At 38.5% G+C, this 24,479-nt stretch overlaps 1 protein-coding gene across 2 annotated transcripts in view; it reads right to left on the bottom strand.

The window, feature by feature from the left end:
* The window catches only part of ANO4 (anoctamin 4), a 113,863-nt gene that overhangs the window by 8,878 nt on the left and 80,506 nt on the right, over positions 1-24,479 (bottom strand). For both annotated transcript variants that reach the window (XM_065742751.1, XM_065742750.1), the window contains exons 14-23: positions 24,221-24,303; positions 20,188-20,328; positions 17,750-17,914; positions 14,044-14,080; positions 11,592-11,703; positions 10,586-10,643; positions 8,181-8,278; positions 4,626-4,768; positions 3,553-3,705; positions 2,166-2,313 (exon numbers count right to left, since the gene is read on the bottom strand). In XM_065742751.1, the coding sequence (XP_065598823.1) occupies positions 2,166-2,313; positions 3,553-3,705; positions 4,626-4,768; positions 8,181-8,278; positions 10,586-10,643; positions 11,592-11,703; positions 14,044-14,080; positions 17,750-17,914; positions 20,188-20,328; positions 24,221-24,303 (1,138 nt within the window). The remainder of the gene's footprint in view (positions 1-2,165; positions 2,314-3,552; positions 3,706-4,625; positions 4,769-8,180; positions 8,279-10,585; positions 10,644-11,591; positions 11,704-14,043; positions 14,081-17,749; positions 17,915-20,187; positions 20,329-24,220; positions 24,304-24,479) is intronic.

Below are 24,479 nucleotides of genomic sequence, written 5' to 3'. Positions count from 1 at the left end.
TTAAAAGATCCCAGAGTGGTTGTGCACTGGGAGAGTTAGGCAGAGTTTGGAGAACACAGAGTAAAAGAATGTACATTGCATGATAAAGAGCTGTGAAAGTCAAAAGAAGGCTCAAACCTGGTATTAATAATGTTGAGGACAAATAGGGAACATGCATTGTGCTTTTCACTCAAAAATGGGTGAGTATTGGCATGCCAAGAAAGCGTAAATTCTCCAACTGAGAAGAAAAGACTTCAGCTAGCAAAACCTGCAGTAATCAGCCACATCACCATCGGGGCCATCTGTTTTCAGTGTTTCCAACCTACAGCTTAGAGACCACTGACAGAATTATACGAGGTTGGTAGATTTTGAGACAGGAAGAAGGAAGGATTGAACCAACCTATCTTCATTCTCCTAACATACATGCTGAACTGAGCTAAAGAGAAAGATATTTAAACACATTTTGCAGTGCATCAAGCTGTCAAGTACAAATTTCACAAAACTGTTCTGCGTGGTATACCGTGTACGGTCTTTAAGAATAAGAGTATAATTTCTGCACAAAACACAGTTAGTTTATCTAGTTTTGATTCAAGATCTCCACACTGAATAGATTTGAAACTTAACGCAATCTCATTATTTTTCTAGTATCTCTGGTGTGTTATATAGATTTAATACCTACAGATGTTTTGGGATAGAAAAATAGAAACTCTCTCACGTAAGTTAGCCAATAGTAGATATTCTTCATGCCTCAATTTGATGAAGTTCAGTATTCCTGTGGATTTTTAATAGCTTCTGTCTTTTCTATCAGCAGTTACGAATAACAGTATCCGGAATGATGACATATGGAGTTTTTATCCAATTTGGCTCCTCCACAGGATTAATAGCAAATGATTTCAACTGGGAAATTCATCCAGAAAAGGAGCAAAGTTGTGAAAACGCTGTACAAGAGGTTGTTAAGAAGAGCTTCTTCAGTGAGCCAAGCTACTTTCTCTATGCTGAACTAGTTTTAAAACCAGTCAGTCATATTTGATTATTTACCAAAATCAAATTTCTAAGAGCACGTTTTTTTTTTTCTGTGCACATTGACTCTGAGAAAATCAGTTGCAAGGAAAACTGCTGACAGTGCCTCAGTGTCCTATGGATCTTCAACACAGCACAAGCAGAGCAAACACTGGCACCAGACCAAACACCTTACCAGCAAAGAGATTTAACTCCTCATGAAAATAAACTGAACAGTTCTGCAGGCACCTGTTAAAATGCCAATCTAGAAGTAGAACAGCGAGTTAGCAGCATTGCTAATCAGGAACTGACCCGTCAGCTGCCCTTCTTCCATCAGTAGAATTAAACAGTATTGGCAAACACTAGATGCAAAAAAAAGCAGCAAAGGAAGCATTCATTGCTATAGCAAAGAAGAAAAATCAATCTGCCATATGTCCAACAGCAGAACATAAGCCCTGTAATTCTCTCTCTGGTTAAGCTTGTGTTTCTCTGAACAGTGAGCTCTTACTAATGGAGCTGCCAGAAGATCATTTGCAAACTGCACCCATTTGTGTTCAGCTGGATGCAGTGACCTTCCCCCTGTCCAACAGCTGAGATTTTACAAGTTGCACTGTGGCAGCTAGACTCCTGCTTGCTGCTTAATGTAATCTCAGTGTTTACCAACACTGAAAGAAAATCCACTTTGGCAGTGGGGGCTCAGTTCACAAATGTCTCCTGAAAGAGGCAACATAAGGACTCTAGTTTTAGAAGGAAAACAAATTACTTTGCTCTGTAAGGATGCCTTGATTTATCAATTGGGAATTGCTCCCTCCTGTTAGAAGCTGCTTTTTGGAACAATGCATGCTGAATACTGGAAATACAGCTTGATGAATAAATATAAAATGCTGATTAAATATTTAACTGATAAATATGAGCATAAGGAATAAAAAGACTATACCCATGTACACCAGGAAATGTGGTTCGTGCAGCATACTATTACACAAGCCAAACTTCTGACGTTCTCCTTGAGTTAATGTCACAGATTATAGTCACTCTGTGAGCTATTCTATCTGTGTCTGAAATCTATTGCTTAAGCATAATCAACAAATTTGGGTTAGTGGAATCAGTACATACACAGACAGAACTGTTCTATCTAGTCAAGCAGTGAGATTTTCCATGCACAATTGTCCTCCCAAAGAAAAGCTTACTTTTGCCCGGCTTCTCCTTGGCCTGCACAAGGTCCATATTTGTAAGCATAAACAAGTCGAGGGATGAAATCTGATGTCACGGCTATAACAAATGCATTTGTGATAACAGAAAGAATTCCAATGCCTTCCAGAATCCCATACCAGATTCCTGTATGACAAGGAAAATGTGTTATCTCCAGGAAAAACAAACTAACAAACATACAAAGAAAAACAAGACTAAAAGGTTTCAAATAATGCACACTTTTGAAGCAATTGTCCCACCACTCAAAAATATATAGATTCTATCAGAGACACTGACTAAAAATTATTTTCTTCTTGAGCTGCAGGACCTCAGTGGGTCAGATTTATGTTCTCACTTGGTGGTGAGACACTCAGAGAGTGGCTTCATCTCAGTGAAGCCAGCAAAAATGCTCACAAAATTCTTGGCTCCATCAAACACCACAATTGTGTTGGCAGTTTTAAGACATGCAATAAGCCTCCTTGCTTGTTCTGACTCTGAGGAGAGTCAGCCAGGGCAAGTATGGGTATACTTAATCCATGACTTGCATGCTGCACAGGCCTGGTATAAACCTTGTGTACGGCAGGTCAGTACATACCTCACTCAGTCAAAATCTTCCTGCCATGCTAATGCTATATAATGGCACCTGGCCCCTAGGCACCACCTGAGCTTCTGGGCCCAATTCTAACTGTCTGAAAGATCTTGTGGCACAGACACAGCAACTCTGATCATGAGGATCATCACTGAGCAATACATGAAAAGTAGGTTAGATGTAACTGTTGGTTTTAATGAGGTATCATGCTATCGCTAAAAACTTTGCTGAATAGGGACCAAGTGCAACTCATTTTGAGTAATCATACCCAAATCTGTTTGAATACAAAAAAGAACAGTTTTCCAAAGCTTGTTTTATTTAAATTATGTAACTATCTGTGAATGCTGTGTACTGGTTGATATGCAGGCTTGTACCTGAACTCCTCACACATTCACATTGTTCACAAACAAGGCCTTAGTTACATAACAGGGCACTCTAGGAGCAGAAAGCCTGGGATTCTGCTATTTCATGGTGAGGCTATGCTTTTTTTGCAGTGTAGTTGGGCAGCAAGGTATCCTGTTTACCCTTCCAAGGCAACAGGAATTCGGCACTGGGAAAATAAGTTTGTTTTGTAGCATCCTTCCTAAAGGTGTTTTGCTTTGGCATGCTGCAAGGATGGAGGTATTTTATAATGAGTTCAGAGAAATCTTGCAGCAGTGTGGGGCTAAGTGACCTCAAAGACCTTAAAGAACCCTGTGCTAATGCAGAGAATGACTGAAAATGCCTTCATCCACTCTTACTTGAAGTGGTCAATATTTTGTCCTAAAAATAACATACACATGTAACATAGAACTCACCTATGTCTTTGGCTCTTGAAGCTAAAGGTCTTCTCCACTGGGTGACAAATTTGTATGCATCAAGCCTGATTTCAATAATATTGTTAAGTAAGGCTAGAAGTGGTGCCAATGGAAAAGCCGCCACAAAAATGGTTGTGAATCCAAACTGAAGAACTAGGAAAGAAAGGGAAAAGTCGCAGAGTAACTGTTAATCTCTAATTCTAAGCACTAAGAAGGTGAAGTATGTCACATGCAAACATCTCTTACTATGCTGTACTATACAATAGTCAAGTGGAAAACTTCCTTGCCAGAAGTTCAGAGTGAGAATGACCAGAACAAATGCACATCTATCCCTGAGATGAACTGCAACATCTAGAATTTTTAGCTGGGAGAGAAGTTTGGAGGAAGAGAATTTTTTTTTTTTTTAGAAATTGACATTTTTACTCCAGCATCAATTAGGATCTCTCAGTTTTTTCAAAGATTACAGCTTAAAAGTACTGGTGGGCTACTGTCTGAGACCTCACCTAAGTTTCTAGAGGTAGGTCTTCAAATTCCCAAATTTTGCGTTACTTTGAAAAGAGTTGAGTGGGATAGAAAAGGGAAAAAAAAAACAACACGACCATTCAAGATATACACAGTTCAGCCACATAGGGTCAAAGTTTTTGTTCTTTGACATTTGTTACAAGTTATCCTCCTCTGCAATGCCACGGGCAGTAAATGGTGGTGAATTTTAGACCAACAAGCCGTTCCACATAGTTTCAAATAAAAACTCAAGGGAACTACCCTGAGCAAAAATCAGCGAAGAATTTCAGAAACATACACAGGTGAAGGGTTGCAACGTAGAAAGCAACCTTCCCCAGAGTCAGAATCAGAAGTGTTTAATAAATGTGGGGTTAGCAAACCAAAAGTCTTTGGTTTGGTTTTGTTCTCCAAAATTCACTCCTATTCCTTACCTGACTTGAGAGAATGAAAACTGTTTTGTAGCCTCCTTAGCCTCATAAAACAACTGCTAAAAGAACACGCCAACTCACATCAACAAAAAAGCAACAACATAAAAATCTACTGAAGAGAGAGAAATAATGTCAGTGCCATACTCATTTCTAGGTATTCATCAAACAGTCCATAAGCATTCATAGGCTGCAGATTGTAGTCCTTTTCCCACTGTGGGAAGCTTGTTTTTCTCTGTGTGCCATACTCTTGGCGTAGTTTTCTCCTGGTCCACCAATTTTGGATCAGCCTGCATTTTCAAATAAATGAAAGAAAGTTAAGACTGATATTGGCTATTCATAACTAAACTGGAAAAGGGTAAATGTGTACAACATGCCATGCAAAATAGATTTTCCACTGCATGGGAAAGTGGAGCATTAGTAATATATGTGGCTGATGATAGTGTAATAGGTTTAAAAACAGGTAAGGCTGATGGGCTGTTATTCAGGTCTAGATGTTATTAAAATGAAAAGGAGATTTTGACACCTTTTTATTATTTCTTTTTGTCTACATAAAATAGCAAATCACTTCAGGGTCTGTTTATTAGGCAAAATGCAATGTTGCATGGAGATAGTTAAGCTCTGAACGAGAAACTGTCCAACAGCTTCTAATGCTGCTTCATCTCTTCCTGTACGTTAGCTGGCATCTCTGCACAGCTGTATGAGGTGATAGTCATTGAACTGTCAACAACTTTGGAATTACAGTGTCTGCAGCCAAACATTCAGAGGAATGGTGGCCATGAGATCAGCAGAGGCAGACATAGGAGGTCTCTCCACCTCATGATGGGGGAAAACTGAACCAAACTTCAGAGTATTTGTTCTGTTTTTGAAGAAAAGCAAATGCAGGGGCAGTGTGGGAGACACTGAGCCAGAATGGAAATGTATGCCCATGTCTGAAATAAATATCTTTGACTCTAAAGGTCTAGGAATTGCACTGGTTTGGACAACAAAGGGGATGAGCTATAGCTAACACAGAAAGCAAAACAGTACATGAGAGATTTCCACCAAAAATATGGTGCACCCTTTCATCTCAGCAAGGTAGGAGGTGCTGATTCATCCAAACAATTCAGTCCTTTCTCTGCACTGTTCTTAGCTTCTTGCCTTTACAGTAGAATATCCTGGTCTCTGTGAATGGTAGGCAATTGGCCACTGAATCTGGGTAGGGAGTTGGCCAATTGCTTGTTTTCTTAAAGCTTGGAAATGATTTTTCCATTTAGGCCATTTTGCAGAGGGGTTACAGCTTTTTCTGTCTTTTTTAAATAAGTGGAAGTAAAACTGATTGCAGAACACTGAAATTTAGCAGTACAAGAAAAATTATTGGAACTGTAAGTGCAAGCAGGGACTTCAAGCCAAAATTTTGAAGTAGAAGAAAATATCAACATATTTTTCTGCAGCTTGCAGTCTGTCACCACTGTGGATATAGATTACAAAGACCTTTCCTGAGAATGAGATATAGTTGTGACTGATTATTGCAGGGCTTTACCTCTCCTATCTTGAACAGGAGAAGGTGAGAGAGCTGAGAACTGAATTCCTGCGAAGAAGGCAAATTGAGGGATAAGGTGGGAAGGAGACCTATACTCTGAGAGGGGTCCTCCGTGAGAGCAGGAACCCATAATCAGCATTACTAATATTGAAGATTGACAGTAAAATTCAAGTATTTTTCTGATTTATATTTGGGCAAAATATGAACAATGTAATGGAATGAGTTTTATTATTGATATGTATTCTTCCAAGAAATTGCAGTTTCCCATGAAACTTTTTTTTCATGGGAAAATTTCCAAATGAAGCAGTAACTTATACCTTGTTTCCTAGTTATTGCAAATACTGATAATAGTGCAGAAGAGGAGAGCTGGAACATATATTAAAAGGTCTTCATGTGGATGTATGAAGCAGAAGAACCACTCTGACACGTCAGCATTTGTGTGAACACACGTAACCATGAAATAGCGCACACATCTTCAGGCTTCTCTTTGATATCTTTGAAACCTAGTTTTTAAATTTCAGAACTCAAACCAATGTCACAGGTATCAGTGTGAGATGTGATAGCAGGTGTTTGGGTTCCTGCCACTAAAGAACACCTGGAACCCTGGGTAGCATTACTAACTCTCCTGACATGATTCTGGAAGCACAAGCCAGCGCCAGGATCGGGCTGCCACCCTGAAATGATGGAAAAGAGCTCACTCCAAGAGCGGCTGCTGCTGTTACTCTCATTGAGCTATCTTGTGGGGAAATACCAGCTGTGGAGTGGCACAGTAGCCAGCAAAAGTATAGGGGGTAGGGATGTTCTGAACTACAGGGTTGCCTCCAAATCATGTTCTTTGTAGAAATTATTGTGTTCCTTCATACAAAAGGGAAACAAAACATGCTTGGCTGCAGCATTTCAGGGCTAGAGAGGAGGTGTGAAAGCTGGAGAGCACCAGAAAGAGGTTAAGCTTCTCAACATTGTTGTGACTGTGTGATTTGTGATGTGACTTTAAAGAGAAGGGACTAACTTACAGCAGTTTATTCCTACTATAGCACTTGCTCTTAAAAATCTCCTCTTATTTACTTCTGTCAACTTCTGTAATCCCCTTCAATGCTCATCATTAGGTTGCAATATCCCTATTAATAGGTACGAGAAAGATCTAATGAATACTGACAAAACAGGAAGGGAGTGGAAAGAGAAGGATTAAAGCTGCTGCTGCTGCTTACCCCTCCCAACCTCAGCTGCAAAATCCAGACGAGCAGTGCTAGGTGCCAGCTGGGGCAGATGGATGAATAGCAAATGTTGAGTACCTTGATTGCCTATTGCACTGTGCATTTAAATCATTCACCCTATTCTCTTGTCGGCTGTATTTGATCAGCGCGGAGGCTGCCTGAAATCGCTGCTGCAACACATTCCGCAGCTCAGGGACCAACCTCTGCATTAGCTCTTCTGTGGATCCTGCAGTGAAGCAAATCCCTCCAAACTGCTGCACTTGACAAGGGCAAACTTTCTGACAAAGTCAGGTCTCTCTTATGTTTTCACACTTGCTAATTTCCCCTGATGACCTGCCACACTGTCTGTAGCATCAACTGTCTCTATTAATCATACTCATTAAATACTAATCAATGAGAAACAAACTGATTGGAAATGAATAATCATCAGCCTTTTTAGCTAGGGCACAGCTCCACAGTACCCAGATCACCAGGGGATGTGTCTACATACCAATCGGTACATTTTTCTGTCTCTGAGAGTGAATATGCCCACAGTGCACTTTTTTTTCACACCCTCCCTTTTGGGCAACTTCTATCACTCATCAAGGAGAACTCCAATTTAGAACTTCCTGATGTAGACAAAAAAAGGTACATATACTATTACCTATATGCAAGGAATACAGCTGTCTCACAGATATTTTTACAGTTTTAAAAAAGGGAATACAATATAACTAAGTACTTCCCACATGTTCATTTGTTAGTATTAACGCTGCACTTTCAGTTTTGCAAACTATGTTCAATATCAAAAACTCGCAACAACAGCTATCTCTACGTGTCTGGAAATCTAACTTAAGAGCTCCCCACCAGAAGGGGTATTTTCTACTCTAATGGCAAATCTACCTTGCTTTTACGTAACAGTCCATAAGCAAACAATAAACTTGGTATTCCTCTGTGATCTACAAAACCATAAGTATTAAGATTACTTACGGGTAGCCCAGTTCCATGAAATTATTCCAGGTCTGCTTTAGCACCATTATGATACCCATTTGCATACAGAGATCAATAAGGCATCCACTAGGATGGCACTACAGGAAAAAAAAAAAAAAACGAAAGAAACAAAAGGTTAAACAAAAGGAATGCTCAGTTTTAAGTATTTCTCAAAGAGCATGAATTAATATTGGATCATTTCCTTAAAGAAAGTTAAATGCTATTTTCTTTATTATTATTATTATTTTCTAATATAGACTCACGGGAGCATATGAAACTGTACTGTACCATGATCCCTTTAAGTCTGTCATCTAATTCTCTGCAGGAGTCAGAATCAGCTGAAAAAAATGCAGTTTTCACACCAATACTGCTAATAAGTTGTGCAGCAGTGGATAAGACAGACATTAGCTCCCAAATTTCTCCACTGATTACAGCAGTTTTTAGGGAGACTGACTTTGCCTCAAGTCAAAAAATGAAAACTCCTTCTGGCTGTACATGCTAAGACTTTACAACTAGAGGACAGTCCAGTTAGTGCTTACTGAGTTGTTAATATATGACTGAGAGGACTCCTCAAAACTATTCTTTTCTTGAAGACCTAAACATCTCTAATTGTCAAGTAGCAGTTCTCAGCTCCTCTTGGTGAGTGCTTACTTGCTTTAGCTGTGGCTCCAGGCCCTGAGAAAGGAGCTGTAGCTCTGGGGAGAGGTGCTCTGTAACAGTTCAGGATATGCCACTATTTTAAGTCTTAGTATTGGAAGAAATAGAAAGTGCTTAAAAATTTGCAGAGCCAAACAGGGAAGTCTAAGATGTATTAAGTCCCGGGTATTCTGGGTAAGTGAAGCAAATTGATTCCACAGAACTGGAACTACTTCTCTTTAGGTTTTAGGGAGAAAAAAATGACACTAGTTATGACATCTAACAAAATGCAGTATCAATTTCTTACACATACTGCATTACAGTCCTCAGAGCCAGGGCTCCTTCTGAGGTTTCTGTTGACCTCATTCAGCTTCTCTTTAGATTAGCAGGCTAGGAGATTGATTTTTTTTTTAATTAATTAACTTCACTAGCATCATTATTAAATCACTATCCTTCTGTTTTTAGGAATCAGTCACACAAGAAAACAGCCTAAGAAAGGAAAGTGGAGTATTAGCAATGTCACAGATATATCACCACCAATATACTATGTACGCTGTGGTCTGGATATACACTGTTGTCTGGATATACACAGGAACACTGCACCAGGGTATATCATGTTATCCAATGTCTTGCACTTGTCTTCATCCAATAGGTGAAGAGAGGGCAACTGCAGGGATATCTAGGCATTATGTTCTAAAGCCTGTTCCTAATCTGACCTTGTATGGATATGGTTGATAAAGTTGAGACTTCTTTATTGGCATTTTCTAATGAACTTTTTTTCTCTTTTACTCTGAGGCAGGCAAAATAATAAGGTAATAGTAGGTTCCACCAGCAACTGACCCAACCCATAACATATCACTGCTGCACTTCACTCCAAAACTTGATTCTTCCTTCCTCTCCTTTCTGCTCCTGCAAGTGTTACCTGTGCTGTGATTCTTCTGTGAGCTGACTCAGCCCAGTAACTTAACAGAAAAAAAAAAAAGATTTCACCAGGAAAAGTGTTTCCTGCTGACACGGGGAACTAAATAGGTTCCTCACAGGGCTGGACAAATGCCATAGTCAGTGCAGAAGAAGAAGGGCAAACATCTGGAGAAGGCTCAAAGAGTAGAACTGATCTATTTTTGCAGCAGCAAGCTGTTAGGTCAGCTTGGTCTCTCTCAGACTTCGAAGGGATGTTCAGTCTGTCTGCCTATTTACCACTTTTTCTTTTAAAGTACAGAATCCATTGCTTCAAAATTAGGATGGCTAATTATTCATTTTTTGCTAGTGTTTGGATGATTCATATTAACCAAAATACTCAGATACCCAGAATTGCTTGTAAATTCATGTTGGTAATGTAAAGAGCTGCATTTTTTACTTGCCATTTCTCATGCATTTGCAAAATGGTTTTCCATCATTCATCTGTAAAGCAAGAAATATTTTAGAAGAAGAGGTTGTAATATTCTTATCAAACTGACTTTTTTCAAGGACAAAACATTCCCAACATGAAAATACAAGTAAAGAAGTAACTGTTTGATACCAAATGTGGTGCTCATAATTAAACTACTAACATTGTAAAGGGAAAGCAAGTTGATATACAGCTGTTTTTGTAGCAGGTGGTGGAGTGTTGGTATTGTGGTGTTCGAGAACAACTGAAAATGCCACACCACATTCAAAGATACCTGGATAGAAATTTACATCTGCCTCTGCTTGCATGCAATGCAACTGTGGGCAGCAGATATATCTGGGTGTACCTTGTTTAAGGAGCACAAGAGTTAGTAAGCACCCACCTCTTCCAATCTCCACCGGTTTATCAGCCTTAGGTAAGCTCCAGGGTGTCCTGTAAATCTTTAACACATGAATATACATCAATGATGTTGCATGAGCAGCCAATTTACAGCAGTGGAAGAAAGCTTACGCTGTTGTTTTAATCTAATATCACCTTAGCATGATTAACTATAAAGGGCATTGCATGAGAAAAAGGTTTGGGGATTCCTGGAATAATTTACATGAAGGACTAAATATATTTTTACTTTCATTTTTATGTGAACATGAAGTAATGTGCTGTTTGATGTTTAGTATATGCAAAACAAAAGAGAAAATCGGAGTAAAACTCTTTATATCTATGTGGAAAGTGGTTTTCAACTGCCAGCTCATTTCCTTACCCAGGTTGTGGTATCTACCTTTCTGTGAAACCAGTGAAAATATTATTTTTCACTTGGAAAATACTGTTTTCTTACAATTTCCTCATGATGTCACCCTGAATAATTCCCAATATCCCACATGCAAATAATCCACAGTGTTAGTTTATCTCTCTCTACTGAAAGGCTTTTCTTTTGCTTTAAGGGGGCTTGCAGGAAGAAGCATACAAATATATATATTCATTTCATTTTATGCAGAAAAAAGGTCTGATTCTCAGGTAATGGTCCAAATCTCACTAAAAAAAAAAAAAAAAAAGCAGTAAAGTATTCAGGGCTGAGAAAGAAAAAAGCTCAGTGTTACATTATTTACTTAACAATATAAATTACCCACATGAATACAGAGCAAAGTGGCCTGCATGCATATTACTGGGGATGGCATCAGATTCCAGTGGTGAAATTGTTAAGAGTCAGTATTAAGGTAATATTCTGTTACAGGGCTTTGGAAAGGAAAATAAAACTGTAATTTGTCCTACCTCGCTATTATGAAATTTGCATTTTAAGATGTACAACAGTACTATTTTGTTTCATTAGAGACAATTTTATTACTCCTGTCTACTTCGTTTTGTGACTATGAGGGTGCAGATATCAATCCTACCTTCCAAGGAAGAATGCTATATAAAAGGTAGAGCTGTTCAAGTTGACAAACTGAAAAAGAAACATTTTCAATGTGAAGCTGTTCTCCCACTCAGATTCTGTACGAGGCTGCTCTGTGAAGAAAGAGAGCAGAGTTTGAGAGGTTTAATCAGATTAACAATTTTGCTTGGCACAAAGGATGTAGGCACCTATCTGAGCTGGCAAGGTGTTTGTAGATTAGCCTGCTGATTTCAATGTACAAGCTGACAGTAGAAACTGTGTACAAAAGAAGCACACAGCAAGCTAGCTTGTAAAGACTCTGAAATCAGTTCTGATATCTGGATACATATATTTCCAGGAAACTGCAAGATAATGTGTACTCTTCCTGCTCCGCAATCTACCATAATGACACACCACTATAAGCTGCATAAGAGCCATTTTGCTACAGATGTCACACTGAAATGAATTAAGTCTTCCTTGTGGTTCTGTTTCAAGATTGTGCCCACCACGCTGGCACCTAAGGACTCTGTACAGGCATCAGCAGAGAGTCACTTCCCTTGTCCCAAGGAGTTCCTCACAGAACAACGAGAAAAAAAACTTCACAATGGATGGGTGAGGCAAACAGGAAAGGGGTAGACATATGTCTTCTCTTCATCTTGGCCCTTAATCTCCATCTAAAGAGTAATCAAGACATGAGTTAACCACACAACTGCTATGCCAACACACCAGTACCATGGCCTGCAACTGCTTTCCAGTTGGTGTGAGCCAACTCATCCATTGCTGTAAACAGGAGTAGTCATAGGAAAGTAGAGATAGTAATGGTGGTACTGGGTATCATAATGGTAGTAGTTGTATATGTACTTCCAAAGGAATCTCTATTAAATTACAGGCACAAAAAAGATAAATTAGATTCTGTTCAGTTAGAGATATCCTACCCATGAGGAAATTTCAGACACCAGAACAAAACTGTAGAACAGACTATTCATCAACAACTGCTCTAGAGATTTGGAAATGTCTGTCAAGAGCACTAAGTCTGTGCATGCTAATACATACATATGAAGCTAAGCAGAAGGAAATGAAACATCAGAGATTTTTGATGCCAGCATGTGTTGTCTTTAACAGGGCTGCTGCACCTGAAGCTTTGCTCATATGCCTTTCAAAGAGAATGGCAAAACTCGGGAGAAACACAGGTTTGAATTCAGAAAAGGTGATGTAACGGTTGAAGAACATCCTGACTGTCCCTCCAATTCCACTCTGAGCTTATTACACTGATAAAGATCATTCAAATGAAATCAGCTATTTAGGCCACCAGAGTAAATAACACAATAGAGGCTGGACATGGTCAGAGCAGCATGACCCACTGAGTCCTCACAAAAGTGCATTCTGCAGAGGCTACAAGAAGCAGACCTACCTTGATGATAACCTGACAGATAGTAATTAAGTTTCAAGGTCTCTATACCATATCTTACTGTCCACAGGATGTCACAGGGAATAAAAGGAAATAGCCCATGCAAATCACATACTTGAAAGTCATTTTTCTCAACTAGTAAGTGAGGATGTCAACGATATTTTAAATTCAAGATATAAAAATAAAGACTCTCAATCTAAGAAACAACAGAATAAAATTCTACCTTAGACACATTCTGAATATATCACAGATGTCTGTGGAAATCTTTCGTCCTGAATATTATCAGTGTACACAGATAACCCACAAGTTCAAAATAATGTAAAAAAACTTCTCATACACAAGCAATTATTGATTGATTTAGTAGGCCTCCAGCAATCGTCTCATTTCAGATTTCTTGACACCAAGGAGGCACTGCTAACTGCCACCAACAACTGTGATCATCCAGAGTGATCAGGGTCTCCAAAGACTCAGTAGTAGTCCATTGCTACCCTAGTACGTATTGACTGTACAAAAAAAAAAGAAACACATTGTCCTTTCTCTAGCATCTTTAAGTCTGATCTAAAAAATTAGTTAAACTTAGAACACCATCAGAGTTCCAGTGTTGGTAAAGTTGTTGAGACACCTAGTTATTTGCCCTCCCAGTTACTGCCCCTGCTGAAGGGATGTGTCTGAGAGTCGTTAAGTAACTCATTTTCAAGCAACAAATGTGGTTTCCAAAAGTGATTCCCACTTCAAGATTTCTGCAAAACCTGGGAGTTTTGAGTACTCAGTCTCTGAAAACTTTTGAAGTTACACTTTTGTCCATATAGTAACACTTCAGCTTTTTACAAGGTAAGGGGCTGGAACAAGAACCAAGGACTGCAGGTGAGTGATTCTCATTGTAGCTAATTCAATTGCATTACAGCTTCGTTTATAATACTCCTTTGTTACAAACTTAAGAAAATAATAAATTTCTAATAGATTTCAAATTAATCAAGATTTTTCATACAGACAGTTGGAATGCTGTCAGAGTACAGGAAAAAAAAATCAGAATAATATATTCAATTTTGTATTTAACACCACTTACCTAAATTTGTCAGGAAAAGAGCAACCTTTTCATACAGCTGAAACAGAGAAGAAAGAGACTCTTAGACATCTGGCCAGCTAAAAAATATAGCACTGTTTTCCAGGTAATTGATTTTACCTGTTAGATGTGACATTCAGATTGAGCCCTGTCATGTTCTGATAATGATTGTAATAAAGCTGTATAATAATAATACCATAATGATATAATCAATCCAGGAACAGTAATAATTGCAAAGCTCTTTTCATCCACAATACATACTGAAATCGTGCTGTCAGTGTTCCTATTTTACATACACACTGAAAAAGTCTAGCAATTATTTCAAAATCACAAAGCAGAGTAATAGTTTTACTTATGTTGTGGAACATTTATCATGCAAATAAAACCGTTCTGCTAGGAGTATTCTCTCATTTTCTGGGCATTCTATTATTATTATTATTGTGCTGAAAGGAATGAAAGTTACTGGGGAAAAAGGGCTCTTCAGAGAAAGTCGTTAGTAGTCCTCATAGAATGGTTTGGGTTGGAAGAGACCTTTAAGATGATCTCCTGCTATAGGCAGGGACACCTCCCACTTATTTAGCCTGGTCTTGAAGGCCTCCAGGGAGGGGGCATCCACAACCTCTCTGGGCAACCTGTTCCAGCATCTCACCACCATTACAGTAAGGAATTTCTTAATATTTAGTCAGACACATTTCTTGGCTGATCTTGGTGACGCTGTTCTAAATCCTAAGTGGTGCTTGCTGTTGTTAGCAGGTACTAAAGTCTCTTGCTCCCTGGGAGACTGCTTATTTAATAAAGCATACAAAAACTAACTTGGAGGGTTTCCACAACTGGTATTCACAAAAACTTTTTGAACCTATAAAATACATCACCACCATCAGTACCAGTGTAAATAAATGCAATCAATTCAATTTCCTTTAAATGAGGGTAGGGCACTCCCAAAAAATGTTAACTGTCCTTAACTCGCTGTTGCCTACAAGGACACCAAAATCCTCATACTTCAGGCTCAAGTACTTATTCCTAAAGTACATATAAGTAATGTTTTATTACATTTGAGTTTATTCTTATAAAATGTTACTTAAATTGAGTTATATACAATTTACAGATCAAACTAACTGTTTAAGAATTGAAATTATCCTGAATTATCTCATCGGCACTAACAACCACTTCTTGCTGTGAACTGCTTTTTTGCACCTTTGGTGTAAACAGTTTTGATTCAAGTAATAAGATAGATCATTTCTTCAAGGTTTAAAATAATCTCCTAAGGGCAACTGTGGAAGTGCTAAATGTCAGGGTAGTTTACATCCCAATCCCAGCAGGGATTATACTGTTCTATAAGTGTACATTTCTCTGTGGATGTGGATATTGAAAATCTGTGCTGTTACTGTTCCTCATGGAACTGTAAGATTGTGTTAGGGATTCTGTTAACAACTTCTGCACCAGATTATCTGATACTGCAGTTTATCACTACAAGTACCATGGAGAACCATTTAGGATTATGTTTCTTTGTTCGTATTTTCTATGGACAGAATCACTGGATTTAACAGTTTTTCTTAACTTAGGTAAAGCAATTGTTCCCAAGTTTGGCAGCGTGGCTGCCTGGGAGCCATTACACCTTAAGGTCAGACCATTCTGTCATGATGGATGCATCAATGCATTTATCTAGCTCCCATAGCTTCCAGTCTAGAAGTTACCTGTGGTCCAGACCTTTCCCCTGATGTTTAGAGAGGTTGTCAAGTTGTATTAGAATCACTGGCTGCTTTCCAGGCTCTAGAGCATCAAATTCCCTACTGTTATATAGATCCTGGTCCATTTTGGTTTTATTAATCTATCTTAGCTTTCTTTCCTACAGCTTTTCTTGAGTCACATTTCGTATATGAGTCAACTACCTAACTGCTGATGCAGGAATTCTTTTTCTTTTTTCTTTTTCTTTTTCCAAAAGAAATCTTACTGCTGCACTTCAGTAGACTACATTCATCCATCACAGGAAGTGAAAGGCTTATGTTTGTAACTCCTCTTACTAATCTTCTCTTTCTGTGAGCCATATCCAGTTGTAAGGCTGCGGTGCTTATTGCATGGTATGAGCATAAGGTTAAGCAATTCATCTTTGAAGTGCTCTATTTATTTACTTCTGTAAATAAAACAAAGTTTCTCAAAAGGCACCTTCAAGTCATCTTCCATTATTTTAATAATTTCTCTAAGCTGCAGAACTCATTGAGAACCAAATATTTTGTTTGTGCATTATTGCTTTGTTGCTGCTTCACTGCATATACAATGGCTTACACTGAGAGCTTAGAAATGGATGTTGTACTGACGCAGAGGTATACAGTTTTCATTTTATTTCTTCTATGCTTATTCTTATAGGTAGATTAAAGAAAATCCCCAAAAGCTGCAGACAGCAAACAATAAATCAAAAATAGCACAGAAGAAGGAAGTCCTCAGTACAAATTCAAAGAGAGTAACAGCTTCTGCCACTTCTTTCTGCCCTTGCTCAACCTGTTGTCCCACCCTAGGAAAAACATAGTCTAATCACCTGTCCTTGCCTGTGCCCAGGGAGAAGCAAAGTCCTGGAGCAAAGCTTCCCAGAACATCCTGCTTTATAAAAGAGGAGCTGTTAAAATTAATTTTTAGATGATGAAATTGCTTGAACATTGCACAGGCAAGAAAATAGTTTCCAAGCCAGCACTCAGAAACATGCAAGCATGAAATAATACGCTTAAAAACCTCCCAGAATAAAATCAGTGTATCTTATGGAGCAAAGCCTAACATACTTTTGGCAAAAAACTCATGAGTGTGCGGAGGAATTCTGCCCTGCCTTCAGGACCTGGGGATTTGTAGGCTGATTCTTTCTTTTCATTAAAATGCATTGTTATAATGTTAGCCTATAAAGAACACTTATCTGTGAGGAAAAGGCCATACATCTCTTGCTAAGAGCAACTAATACAAGGCACATTGCTACTGCAGCAATATTCAGAAGTATTTGCATCTCAGTGGAATGCTGAAAGTCTTATCCCATTTAATCTATGCTAAATTCTCTTACTGGGGCTTTTACCACCTGAAAATGTCACTTTTTATTCTGTCTCAGGCCCAGTTCTAAACCACTGAGTGTGTTCACAGTAAGATATCCACAGCCAGCACCAACATCCCAACGCGCCCAGTCCACAGCTCTGCTGTACTCTGGCAAAGGCCATAAGCAACTCTTGGAACAAGTTGTGTCTGCTTGAGTCTCATGTAGTTTATCATCCTTATACTGTTGAGCATTCTATCTGTACATGCCTATCCTCGCCAGTAAACTAGTAGGAAAACTGAAGCCTAAATAACAGAAACTAGTTTAAATAAGAAATATGCTTGGTTACTGTATTTAAAAAGGAACACTGAAATAGTTATTACAAATAAGAATATTAATGAAAGAGATTGAAATCTGAAAGCATTAAAAAAAGAAAAAGAAAAAGGCAAAGGATAAAAGATGAGCATGGACACGTGTCCCTAAGATATTTTTCAGAACAATCAAATGTGTTTTATGTAAAGTTTTGGTTACAGAATTGAACTTTATGTAAGTGGTGATAAATGTCCATCAACAAAAATGTCATGCCCAGTTTAGCAATGCACTGTGTTCCTGCTGAAGTCAGGATTTGAAAGCATCTGTATGTGCTCTTCAGACTGAGATATCAGTCTGGTGGCTCACTTTGGATACAGTAGTTTTACTCACCACATTCAGTAACATGATGATGCAAAAGTTGATGCATACTGCAGTCCCTGTAGTTGCAACCTGAGAGTTATTCCTGATTAAAGCCCACTTAAAGGCAGCAAAAGTGCTGACAGTCACAACACGGTAAATAACAATGCCAAAAACAGCAGCAATCACCACACAGATCTAGAGGAGAAAAAAAACAACAGAGGGAAGAACCTGAAAACTTCTTAGAGAGTAGGAGTTAACTTCTTTCTGAAACTCTGTGAATTCAAAAAATGAAGAGAAAGACATGAAAAATATGTCAACATTGGTTCTAGAGAAAGGCTTCAACAAGAATGTTCACCTATTGTGAACTCCTTTTTATTTTTATAATGCAAAATACCTCTAAAATCATATTAAAATATATTTTTAGTTTTAAACATTTTCTTAACATTGTACCTTCTCATTAGCATTACTGTGGAAAATGGTGTTGACAGCTTTGGGAAATAGGAATTCTCCTTACATGCACATCTCATGATATGCAATTATGAGTTTCCTAGCAGATGTACCAGTGTGATGATGTAATATTTGGGATAGAATTTGTGCTTTCAGGCAGTTCACTCCTACAGGAAAAAATATCTCCAGTTGTAAGGATTGTCTCAGAAACAGTCCAGCAAGATCCCCTGTTTCTTGCTACAGTTTTGCAAAGATTCAATCTGGAGAAGGTAACAATTTCAATTGCCCTGGTAATTTTCTCTGATGAGACTTTCAGCAAATGTGACAGCTCCAATGTGAAAGCTGTGCAGCTGAACCAGGCTGCAAAATCATTTGATGCTCCATATGCAACAACTGAGCACTAAGTGACAACTGTTTTCCATCACGATCAATTCATGTCACAGTTTAGCAAACCGCTGGGAATTACATGCGTGACTCATCTCACACAAATGATGACACAGTACCATTAGCTCTCTTACTAGATAGAGTTTCTCCAGTAGAAGTCAGATGAGTATTTACAAAAGCTCAGTGTATTCTGAGGCTGTGCATAAGCAACTTAAACCTGTCAATACTGGAGCATATCTAAGCTAACTGAATAGGCAAAATGACTCTGAAAATACTGAAGACTAACCAAGCTGTTTTCACATTTTATTAGTCACAATATTATTTGGCATAATGTCAGTGCAGAAGAAAAAGTTGAGTGTGTATGAATTAGGTTTAGTTTATTTGATCCACTTCTTCCACACTGGCACCCAATAGAAACATTACTGAGCTGGAGGATTGCCTCTGATCTCCCTGCACAGTGGTGAGAAGAAGGATCCTTCTTCTTTGGTAGCAGAACCATTAATCTGTTTCAAGCTGCATTTATAACTGCACTGTACATCAAAGCTCTGAGATTTTGAGATACATTCTAACAGTTTTGGTAAGCATATCTCCTGTGTTAAGCTTTAAGAGCTAAACTTTTAAAGGATATTTTTAGCTAAAAGGTGAAAAATCAGCATTATTCTAGTTCATTGGAAGCCCACGCTATGTCAACATTGAAAGTGCCTTCACTGAATATAACCCTTGGCTTGATTCAAGGACCGTTATAGAGAAGACTTGTGGAACACAAAATTCAGAGAAGGCACTCTCTGGCATTTTGAGCATGAGTTTCTGGGCTGCATCACCTACCTGGCTCTCCATAGTTCCTCAAGTTATACTAATTTAGCATTTTCTAGCCATGTAAAAAAGCCCTAGTAAATTCAGCTTGGATCCAAGTAAATGCCAACTGTGTTTTCAAGACAATCCTACTGCTACAACTGTTATATGAATAATAGCAAGAATCAGGCTCAGTGAAGTTAGGGGACAGAGAGCATTTGAGTAGAAATGCATACAGCTCTTTTAGAGACTTCATTGCTGCATTTATACTTTGGAAGTGGGAGAAATTCCTCATTTTAGACAGGGAACATTAGTTTCTCTGTTTCAATTACATTAGGAAGGTGAACCCTCTTTCCTTACCTCTGCAGTACACTGCAAAATAGGAGATAAAAATATTGTTAAGCACTCTAGGCACCTAAGTTATGTTCTCCACAGAGTCTACAAAGAAAGAACCGCCTCCTCCATGGCACCTCTCCATCACTCTGCAGTTTCTACATGGGAAGGATGATGAAATTCAGTCAGCTGAAGTTGATGCCTAAATGTAATATCACTGTTCCAGCAATTGCATAGCTACATATAGATCTATGCATATAGCCTTAATTTTACCCCTGACTCTGGACCTTGAAGGAAAGCTTTAACTAACAGTGAGGCTCAGTGAAGAGTAAATTAGTGTGGACTTTACAGAAACTCAGGATATTTGCTGTGCATACATTTTCAACCTGCAGTAAACATGTTAAATCTTATTAACTTTAAAGCAGTCATATCCAATATCTCCATACTTTCTCAGCAGAGATTATGTTATTTTGTATATTTTCTAACTGGTAAATAAATAAAAGTTTTCAAACCATAAAAAATATTCCGGATGCAGAAACAATGAGTCTGCTGCATTTATCTGCAAATGCTTGATAAGGCTCTGGCTTTCCAGATATGGGGTTCATTCGTTCTTTCTTGGAGTACTTGGCTTCAAACTGTGGACGAATCTCTTCCTAAAAGAAACCAGAAAGTGTTCATGTACAGCATGGATAGAAAAGATTCTGTAGGAAACTTCCTATCATTTATCAAATCACTGTTAGAAAGAATTACATCTTTGAATTCAGCAGCTGGCACAGCTACTATAAAAGCTGAGCTGGGACATCAGGTGCCCATTATGAGGACTCAAATACATCCCTATACCCCTAAAACCATATTGGAAGCATTTAGTAAACTTCTAAATTGACTACTTTTCTAAATTATGCTTTTTCAAATATATGGCTGCAAGCCATATTATTTCAAGGCTGGTATGATGGGTTTTTCCAGCCTGGCGTTGTCCTACTGATACCAGAATTTTACAACGATGCAGGGGAAAAAAAAAACAACTGATTTTTCCAAATCCAATTTCTGCTTGCTAGGTGGTTACCTCCCCATAATCAGCACAAGTTTCTTGTTATTTGAAGAAGACATGCGATTCAGTATTGCTTGAATCCTTCATAACTTGGCCAATACTAATAGCAGGAGCAACTTCTAGCAGCAGCAGTTTTGGGTCCTGCTTTGGTGTAATAGCTTTCCTCTGAAACAAAACCTGGGAATTTCTTAGACTGAAACTTACAACTGCTTACATCCATGTTAGGGGACAGAGCAGGATTCACCATCAGGTCAGGGATGTCCTCGTGGTTTCCATGAGTCATATCTCAGTCTCAAATTTTGAAAGTATTTTCTCAATCCACGTGACTTCCAAATTCAAAAAGCATGTGGATAATGTAAATAAAGATGATAGTCACATATGCTCAGCTGCAATGTCTGTAACTATGTGCTTGAGGGAACAAGTTCCACATTAGCTAGTACTTAAATGAGACATGCTTATATATCTTTCCTCATTTTAACGCTATGATTAAACTCACAGAAACAAGGTTTGGCTGTGTAACACTATTAGGGAAAATGAGAATGCAACGAGGTATACAGGAAATAAGCTTATTTGGGAAATACACAAAAGTTAAGCACATTTCTGTGGAGGGAGGGTACTCTTATTTTTTCTTGCTCACACTGTTTCTGCCATATCAGGGCAGAAGGCCATCGAGAAGACCAGAATCTACCAAGAGAAACAATACAAGTAGTATTCCTGTGTACCCAGGAACATCTAAAAGGACAGAATGTGATGGCATGGAAGAAGGGCACTTGACAATTGCACTCTGCAGACTGTTCAGGGGCTCTCCATCTGAGTTACTGAGCCGTATTCTAGAAACCCTTTCTTTTCTGCAGCCCTCTCTAAGCCAATGTTTGATTACATTTTACAATCTGCTCTATAAGGAAGTCTTCTCATTGTACACACCTCTCCATGAACCTAGGTATCTTCTACAATCTACAGTCAGTTCAGATCATGCAAATGCTGTTTTATAGATACATCCCCACACAAAACTGAAACTCTGGCACAAACCTTCGTACCTGTTTAATGACACTCATCAACAGCCCTGTATCTGGCTCAGATTAATGATATACAGAAAGTGGCACCGAAGAAAAAGTCCACTGCAAATACTGACAGAAACCATATCTTAGCTCAAGAGTCCCAGGCACACTGTGCAGTTGGTTTCTTGTACACTCAAGACAAGAACCGGTTACCATCCATTTATCTCATCTTGCAACTAATTTACAAGAAAAGGAAATCCAAACACACAGGGCTGAAAGAGTCACAGCACACTGTGCCTATGCCCCCAGGCTGGGGATCCAGACCTGCAGGTAGTTGTGGCATCCCCTATTTGGGTGAAAAGCTAAAGTGGTCAGGAATTCACAAGGTCATGTATCTGAACAGTTTGACTTCTTCCTGTCATCTTCATTACTTCATTACTGTTTCTTTGTCTCTTCTTTTAGAATGGAAATATGCAACATGATAGGAAGCCCTATAAATCTTTTTAATTTCTATCTAATGTTGGTAGGAATTGGCAAATCTCCCACTGCAGCAAACCCTTATTTTTCAAGTTGACAATGAAATTAAAACAAGAGAAAGCTAGATGTGGCAGCGAGTGCTAGTAAAAATAACAGTCTTCATTAATAAGAAGAAGCTTGTGACTTAGAATGGTAATTAGAACAGTTTAATTGATTTCTATGAAACAGCTAATAAAAGAAGCTGGCTGATTTTGTCCAGCAATAACTGAACAGAATGTAGAAAGGGAATCTAATTAGCTCTTAGAAAACAGCATTTTTAGAAGTAAAATTTTCACCTTATAGAGAAAGTTCTCACTGATATCTCACTGATAGGGGCTGAGGGACCTCGGACTGTTTAGTCTGGATGAGAGGAGGTTCAGGGGAGATGTTATTGCTTTCTACAATGACCTGAAGGGATATTGTGGTGCAGTGGGGATTGGCCTCTTCTCCTACACAACTAGCAATAGGACTAGACGGAATCGCCTCAAGTTGAGCCAGAGGAGGTACAGGTTGGATATTAGGAAAAAATTCTTATCAGAAAGAGTATTGGTGAAGCATTGGAATGGACTACCCAGGAAGATGGTGGAGCCAGTGTTCCTGGAGGTGTTCAAGAAAAGTTTAGATGTCGTACTAAGGGGCATGGGTTAGTGAGAAAATATTGGTGGTAGGTGGATGGTTGGACTGGATGTTCTTGGAGGTCTTTTCTAATCATGGCGATTCTATGATTCTATGATATACGTACAACTTCATGGTCAACTTCACAGGATGTCTTTTTCAGTCTATTACAGCAGCATTATTATTATAGGGAAGAAAATAAAAATAAAAATAAAAAAAAAGCAAGGAATCACCTAATGCCAATTTTACCAGGAAATATCAGGAAACATATTATTTGTAAATAAATAGATCATTAAAAAAATGGTTGGATGGCATAAATCTCAATTCCAGAAAAGTTAAATGGTAAAAGATGCAGATATATAGCATCCCAAATTACAAATGCCTGCAAGACCACGCTTCCTGGGAAAACAGAAAAGGCCTCATACTGTACACTGGTGTATTTTGTTAGTTTAAAGCCTCTTTTTCCTTCTAGGAAACTGAGCTGGAATCTCAACTTATAAATCATAGTTTGGTATACCTTCCTTATGCCCTGCCTGCCAGGAGCAGCAGCAGTGGCTTCTTTGCAGCTAGGCATGAGGGACAAGATCACTGAAGTTGAATCCTGATTCAATATCTGAAGCGCAGGCAGAATGTGACTCATCAGCAATGGCAAGAGAAGGCTGCTAATCTCGGGAGAGCATACCAGAGTATTCTCTAAATATACAACAAAAGTCCTGAAGTATCACCAAGATTCAGCAGCATATATGCACAAATAGTGATAGGCCTGCTGATGTAAAGCAACCATTTCCAGATGTGGAAAGTTATCTCATTTTAGGTTCTTGGCTTATTTTTAGTCTCCTAAGATCCCTCCAAGGGGACTCCAGGGAGGAAGGAATGCAGATTCTGTGGACATTTGTACATCCAAATCACGCTCAAGGAACACTTTTCCTACCCTACCCACTGAAACTTGCTTTACTCCCACAACATCAAATCTGCTTTTTTCCCCTAGATATCATCTTAGTCCTAAGAGCATGTTGTTCCTTCCTGGTAACCATCACAGGAAAAGGTTAAGGCTGTTTTTCGCTGTTTAGTTTCCTAACTAATGAGATTTCTTCTACCAACAGGGAATGACTTGAGTCTTTTGAGTTGATTTGTCACCCTCAATTTGAATTTAGAAAGGTGTAAAGGAAAGAACAATTCCCCTTGAGGAAGTTTCTTCACATTCCAGAGGAAAATTCTAAGGAGAAAATGCTTATTTCCTAGTTTGTGAAGTTCTGAAAAATATATTTAAATAATAATAAAAAAGAAAACTGTGCTTATATGCTTTACAAAATCTTTCTGTATGAAAGATCAGGGAGTAATTTTTTTAATTTATTTTTTAATACAAACCTCTTCTTCTTCCCAGTCTATCAAGTCCCAGTCGTAAGCAATTACTGCTCGCCTTCGTTTCCAAAACTCCAGAAAAACAGTAGCTGGAACAATCAGAAAAGAAACCACAGAATTGCTTTTAAGTCAAGAAAGTGCAAAGTACTATCACAGAACTGCTGAATGAAGCTATTACATTATTTTTATTTCTTTGCAAAAAAGGGTTTTTTTGAACAGAAAATCAGGCTGATGATAAAGACTGCTTTCAAGGTGCATTGCTTTC

Source organism: Cyrtonyx montezumae, unplaced genomic scaffold (assembly GCF_038088225.1).
Source record: "Cyrtonyx montezumae isolate F1298 unplaced genomic scaffold, pur_monq_1.0 scaffold_3, whole genome shotgun sequence".
In the NCBI taxonomy this organism is placed as follows: Eukaryota; Metazoa; Chordata; class Aves; order Galliformes; family Odontophoridae; genus Cyrtonyx; species Cyrtonyx montezumae.
Note: the sequence above shows the minus strand (reverse complement) of the source record. Positions and strands in the feature narration are given on the sequence as shown.